The sequence below is a fragment of the Lycium ferocissimum genome, chromosome 2 (assembly GCF_029784015.1).
Source record: "Lycium ferocissimum isolate CSIRO_LF1 chromosome 2, AGI_CSIRO_Lferr_CH_V1, whole genome shotgun sequence".
NCBI classification, from domain to species: Eukaryota; Viridiplantae; Streptophyta; class Magnoliopsida; order Solanales; family Solanaceae; genus Lycium; species Lycium ferocissimum.
The window spans coordinates 44,929,546-44,936,760 of record NC_081343.1 but is presented as its reverse complement, the minus strand read 5'-3'; the positions used below and the strand labels follow the sequence as shown (position 1 = coordinate 44,936,760).

The 7,215-nt window shown below is 37.4% G+C and overlaps 1 protein-coding gene across 1 annotated transcript; it reads left to right on the top strand.

Annotated features, from left to right (window-relative positions):
* The first annotated feature begins 5,021 nt into the window (after window positions 1–5,021).
* On the top strand, window positions 5,022–6,633 carry LOC132039699 (phosphoserine aminotransferase 2, chloroplastic-like). The gene has a single exon (XM_059430208.1). It carries the CDS (start codon window positions 5,112–5,114, stop codon window positions 6,384–6,386), a length of 1,275 nt encoding a protein of 424 aa, XP_059286191.1. The 5' UTR covers window positions 5,022–5,111; the 3' UTR covers window positions 6,387–6,633.
* Window positions 6,634–7,215: the final 582 nt, after the last annotated feature.

Genomic DNA, 7,215 nt, shown 5'->3' with positions numbered 1-7,215 from the left:
GAACTATTTCCCTTTAAACACATGCAATCATCATCTAACTCGACCTTTTTCCCGCGCTAGACCTCTATCTCCCACTTTGTCCGAGCAAAGTCAATCTTCCCCTCGGTGATCAAAGTGAGTCTCCAGGCATACTTCAAATTCTACACCTCTGCCTCTTTGTTCATCTCCACAAGTTGACCAAACTCCTGCCTCTCCTTCCGTACCTATAGCCACCAGAAACCATCTAGATCGGTAAACCACCTCTGCGGATGCAAGACTATATCACCACATCCACAAGTAATTCACATCTATACCCCTTATCCCGATCGGGTGTCTATGCTCATCTCTCCCCTCCTCCTATAAACATACTTTGACTGCCTATTCAGCTCATGTCGAACCCTCTTCCTTTAAGGAAGCCTCGGCTGATCCTCACCGGGTGCAAGCAATGCGATTTAGAGATTGATGATGTGTGGCCCAACCACACGCTGAGCTTAGGTTGACTTACCTCGGCAAAAAGCCTATTAGGCGCAGATGGATCTATAAAATCAAATACAAATCCAATGGGGAAGTGGAGAGATTCAAAGCTAGACTTGTTGCCAAAGGATATAGCCAACAAGAGTCCGGATTATGGAGAGACATTTAGTCTGTTGCCAAAATGGTGACGATCGAGGTCGATTTGTTGCTTTAACTTGGTGGCAAACCTGTTCATTTACCGGATATGGATGTTCATAATGCTTTCTTGAATGGGGATCTTCCGAGGAGGTGTACATGCAAATACACAGAAGGGTTTGCCGGACAGGGAGTCTTCTAAGGTCGCAAACTACATAAGTCTTGTATGGGCTTAGCGAGGCCCACACAATGGAACTTGAAACTAGCGAGTCTTTTTGCGTATGGAGTTTCACCAAAGTCACTATGACTACTCCTTGTTTACAAGGAAGGCAGTAATGATCCGTGATCATTCTAGTCTATGTAGATGATCTCTTAATTATTGGCAATAGTCAACAACTTTTATGTGAGACTAGAAGAGAGTTGCGAGAAGAGATTTAAGATGAAAGACTTGGGTGAGCTTAAGTTCTTCTGGGGCATTGAGTGTGCAAGATCAAATAAAGGGATCATTCTTCACAAAGAAAGTATGCTCTAGAACTAATAGCGAATGCGGTTTGGGAGGAGCCAAAGCATGGTACTCTCTTGAACTTAATCGAGGAAGTTGACCTCATTCAAGTATGATCGGTGCATCTCGGCATCAACACCGAGAGTGATCAAACAACGGGTAAACAAGAGCTTGAGGATAGTAAACAGCTCTCTTCAAGGAAACCAATAAAGGAAGAGTCGGACTGTGGTGAGTTCTAACGGATCCTAGCAAGTACCAAGGCGGCAGGAAGATTACTATATCTTACCATGACCAAAGGCGGACTTGGCTTTTCTCGGTTCGGTACTAAGTCAATATATGCATTGTCCAAAAACCTCACATATGGAAGCAGCACTCGAGTCATCGGATATGTAAAAGAGGAACACGGATTAGGCTTGTTCATGCCCTGCGAAGGTGTTAATCGGTTGACGACCTATTGTGACTCGATCGGGGGTGCATGTTTGGAGACTAGGAGGTCGATTCTGAGCTATGTAGTCAAGTTCGGAGGAGCTTTAGTGTCATGGAAGTCAAAGAAACAAGAGGCGTGTCTAGAAGCTTCATTGAAGCCGAGTTCGTAAGCATTTACGTGTGCGGAGGTAACTTTGGTTGATTGGAGTATTCGAGCTTGGAGTAGAGGTTGAAGTACCGGTGAAAGATGATATGTGACAAGAAGGCCGCAATCCAATTATTTGTAATCCCATATTCCATGAGAGAACCAAGCATATAGATATTGATTGTCATTTTGTGAGAGAAATGATCGATGAGACTACTTAAAGCGAGTATGTGCACACTAATGATCGGCGGCCAGATTTGCTAACAAAGGGGCTAGGCAAGGCACAACACCTGAAGCATCTACTCAAACAACTTGAGTGATGAACTTGTTTAAACCATGAGCTTGAGGAGGAGTGTTAAGATAATGCAAGTCGTCATGATAAGTAGTTATAACTAACTCCTCTAGTTTCCGTTAGTTAGTTAGAGTTAGTTTAGGTAGTTAGAGTCAACTAACTCAAAGAAACCCAACAAAAATGTATATATACACAAGCAAGTAGGGTACTAACTTGAATGAAATGAAATGATTTACATGTGATTGAAGGTTCGAAATCTTCTCTTCTATAACTGAATTCTTTCATCTCTTCTCCTCATTTCTGTACATAGATTAGCTTCTTACTCAAGTCTCTTCATTCCTTGAGTTCTTCCTTCATTTAGCTTAGTAATTCAAGCTCCAATTCATGGAATCATCACTTTTCTGTAATGAGAGAAAGTTAATGAAATCGTCGATTTCTTTTTTAATTTTTTGATTGTTTTCTTGTTAATCAATTTAAGCTACCTAGATATGACGTATTTGTTTCCAACTTAACCAACCGAAACTTCGACAAATGGGATGTATTACGCATATATAAGCTAAATTTGACACCATTAAATAGAGTCGAACACGCGGCTAAATATGTATTTATATTTATAAAAGTTTTGCAAAGAAAAAAAAAAGTATCTAGTGAATCTGAATTAGCAATTCGGTTACTAGACACCAGATGAGGTAAAAAAAAAAGATATGGTTATTCAAAAGAGTCCTAAAAATATGTGGTACACTCATTTAAAATTTCGAATCTATTACTAAAACTTATAATCTAATAATATTACTGGGAATCTTCTATACAATAGTCGTGGTTAGATTTGCCCTTTTTCATTTCCCCTCCTCCTTTCATGACCTCTGTGTAACGAAATTATTTAGAGCCTATTTGGATGAGCTTGAAAAAAGCTGCTTGTAAGCTGAAAACAGCTTATAAGCAAAAAAAAAAAAAAAAGTTGGGGTAGCCAAACTTATTTTTTTAGCTACCCCAACTTATTTTTTTTGGGCTTAAACATTTTTATTTTTTTTCGCATAAGCCAACGGATTGCCCTTCTTTTGGGTGGTCTTTAAATTTTGCCCCTCATATTTGTGTTCTTTAAGTTTTGCTCCTTGACTTGGATACACGAGGTTCTAGGTTCGAACCCCGTTCGGGCATAAAATAAAAAAAATAATTTCGCAAGACGAAGCCGGGAGAGTGTATCCGGATCAAAGATACAATCATAAGAGAAAAACCAAAGTTTATGCGGAGGGCGGACTTTGCCTTGAGACATTTTTTTTTTTTTTTAAACTTTTCAAGGCACACTTTTAGTTAAGACATACTTTTGGTTATGCCTTAATTAAAAGTATACTGCAGCGCATAGTTCTTGGAAAAATTTTGCCCCATAAGGCAAAACTAAATTATGCCTTGAGGAAAAGTTATGCCTCAAGCATAACTTTAGTTTTTCCTTAAGGAAGTTATGTGGAGCCACTTTGCCTTGAGACATTTTTTTTTTTTTTTTTAACTTTTAAAGGCACACTTTTAGTTAAGGTATACTTTTGGTTATGCCTTAATTAAAAGTATGCATAGTTCCTTAAGGAAAAATTTTGCCCCATAAGGCAAAACTAAATTATACCTTGAGGAAAAGTTATGCCCCTCCGCATAACTTTAGTTTTCCTTAAGGAAGTTATGCGGAGGACTTTGCGCTCGAGACATTTTTTTTTTTTTTTTTTTTAACTTTTAGTTAAAGCATCTTTTATTATGCTTAATTAAAAGACATTTCCATAAGGCATAATTCAGAAAAGTTTTGCCCATTACAAGGCACTAAATTATCTTTAAACGCATAACTTTAGTTTTCCTTAAGGAAGTTATCCGAGGATTTTGCCTCATGAGATTTTTTTTTTTTTTTAAACTTTTCAAGGCAGTTGTTTTACATCTAAGGCATACTTTTGGTTATGCCTTAATTAAAAATTTTACAAGGCATAGTTCCCAGGAAAAGTTTTGCTCCATAAGGCATAACTAAACTATGTCTTGAGGAAAAGTTATGCCCACCGGCATAACTTTAGTTTTTCCTTAAGGAAGTTATGCGGTACACTTCCTTCCACCCACCGCGAAATTATTTCTTTATTTTATGCTTGAGCGGGGTTCGAAAAAACCTCGGTATCCAAGCTAAGGGCAAAACTTAAAACGCAAAATATGAATAAAATTTAAAGACCGCAAAATATGAGGGCAAAATTTAAAGAAAAAGAAGAGGTGCGAATTGCCTAGATGAAACTTTCCAACATCTTACCAATTATTTTTTAGGCTTGTTTTAGCACAAAATGACTTATAAGCTGGCCAGCCAAACACTCAAAAAAATTGAAAACAGCTTATAAGCAACTTATAAGCCAATCCAAACGAGCTCTTATTTCTAACATATAAAAAAGTAGAAAGAATCCCGAATCAGCTTTATAGGAGCACTAATTAACTATGTCTATGTGATGAATAAAAACAGATTTTCATTATTAATAAAAAAAAAAAAAAAAATCGAATTTCGAGTCCTAGATCTGAAATTGCTGACAAGAGTTGTTTTACATCCAAAATCTAAATTTTAGGTACGAATTCAGATTAGCCAAACCCCAAAATAGGAATTGAACGTTGGTATGAACAAATTTTTTGAAAAAACTCATCAAACAAAACAATAACATACCCAGTTTAAAAAATCGGGTTCGAGCTTTAGGCATGCAGTCACTTTTGATAGTAGGTGTTTTAATCCAACGTCTGGACATTTCGACATGAATTCAGAGTAATCGAATCCCAAAACAAATATTGGACATTGAGTAGGAACAAAGATAAAGAAAAAAAAAAACTCATCAATTATTTCTAAAAGTTTCCACCACCACCCTCTTTAATTAAATATTTCGGGTCTGAGTTATGGTACAGAGTCGTTTTTATGAGGGAGTACAAAATGAGCTTTTATATGAATAAAATTAATCGATTCAAAACAAATACCAACAAAATAAGCATAAGAAATTTAAAAAAAAAAACTCACCAAATCTAATTTCACAAAATGTCCACATTTCCCTAATACTGCTGTATAAATACACACCAACTCCCCCCTTTTCCTCTGCATCTCTCAAACCCTCTCAATACAACACACCCAAAGCCAAAAAACCAAACCAAAACAATCTTTAGCAGCCATGGCTATGTCAGCTGCCACCTCCCAATCTTTCCTCCTTAACAACAACAGAACCACCCACCATACCCTCAAATCTACCACCCACCTCACCACCTACCCCACCACCACATACAAATCTATGTCCATCACCTGCTCTGCCGCCACCACAACCACCACCCCCACCACCCCCCTCACCCCCACCACCTCAGATCGGGTCTTCAATTTCGCTGCAGGACCCGCCACCCTCCCTGAAAACGTCCTTCTTAAAGCCCAATCCGACCTCGTAAACTGGCGTGGATCAGGCATGTCTGTCATGGAAATGAGCCACCGTGGCAAAGAATTCCTTTCCATTATCCAAAAAGCTGAATCAGATCTCAAAACTCTCCTTAACATCCCTGAAAATTACCATGTTTTGTTCCTACAAGGTGGGGCCACCACCCAATTCGCCGCCATTCCTTTAAACATATGTTCACCAAATGACACCGTTGATTACATCGTAACAGGTTCTTGGAGTGATAAAGCTTATAAAGAAGCTGTTAAATATTGCAAGCCTAATGTTATATGGAGTGGCAAATCTGAAAAATATACCAAGATTCCAGGTTTTGATGGTTTACAACAAAGCCAAGATGCTAAGTATTTGCATATATGTGCTAATGAAACTATTCATGGTGTTGAATTTAAAGATTATCCAACACCCATTAATGAAAAAACCATTCTTGTTGCTGATATGTCATCAAATTTCTGTTCTAAGCCAGTCGATGTGTCTAAATTTGGTATTATTTATGCTGGTGCACAGAAAAATGTGGGTCCATCTGGTGTTACAATTGTGATTATAAGGAAAGATTTGATTGGTAATGCACAGGAAAGTACACCTGTTATGTTGGATTATAAGATCCATGCTGAGAATAATTCTTTGTATAATACACCACCTTGTTATGGGATTTATATGTGTGGGCTTGTTTTTGAAGATTTGTTGGAACAAGGTGGATTGGGTGAGGTTGAAAAGAAGAATAAAAAGAAAGCTGAGATTTTGTATGATGCTATTGATTCAAGCAATGGGTTTTATAGGTGTCCAGTTGAGAAATCTGTGAGGTCTTTAATGAATGTGCCATTTACATTGGCTAAACCTGAATTGGAAGGTGAGTTTGTGAAGATAGCTGCTGGTGAGCAAATGGTGCAGTTAAAGGGACATAGGAGTGTTGGTGGAATGAGAGCTTCAATATACAATGCTATGCCTTTTGCTGGTGTTGAAAAGTTGGTAGCTTTCATGAAGGATTTCCAAGCTAAGCATGCTTGAATTTTATTTTATTTTATATTATGCTTTTGGCTTTTAATATTTTGCAACCCTTTATAATATGTTATGTTGGTTTATTTTGAGTTAGAGTCGAAATGATGCTGAATCTGTAACGGGAATGATACTTAAGCATGTGTCGGTGCTTATTGATTCTTGTGTACTTCTAGGAGTTTGTTTAGAAATATGGAAACTATTATTAGTACTAGTAGAAGTTTAATGAAAACATATTTTCTTTTATTTTTTTGGTTCATTGTTGGGCAATACTCTACTTTATGAGGAAAAATGCAATATTGTTAAGTAAAGCTGAAATCTTGGCAGACTGTATGACGATTTTTCCTGTTTAAATATTGGACGTGCCATGTCAGTATTTGTTAATGTTGCTGAATCATGAGAGAGCAGCACACCTTAGATTCCCCTGTTTTCAACTATTGTTGACTTCTAACTTGTCCCATAGTGTTATTTTCCCATCGGTTGCTGCTTGGGACCTGTTTTGTATAGGTATAGAAGCTATATTCTGAAATGAATATTTACGCAAACTTTGGTTAAGTGGAGTTGATAATAACACCATCTGCCCAGGGAATTGGTAGGAAGGGGTTTATAGAAAGGAGTACTGATTAAAGGATGATTAGCTAAATATCCTTGAAATGATATTTGGACAAAGTTGGATCAAGCATCTCTTTTTTATACGTGAAATTTTTGTATAAACCAAGTTAACTATTTGAAATCACAAACAAAATGGCAAAGGATCACTGAAAAATGATGTGTGTTGAGTGCCCAAGAGATAGCAAAGGAGGAAAGTATAGCAACTCTGGGTAGAGTTACTCATACCTGT

What these genes read in the sequence shown, in the direction of transcription:
- LOC132039699 (XM_059430208.1), top strand. Translation starts at nt 5,112, where the DNA reads ATGGCTATGTCAGCTGCCACCTCCCAATCTTTCCTCCTTAACAACAAC.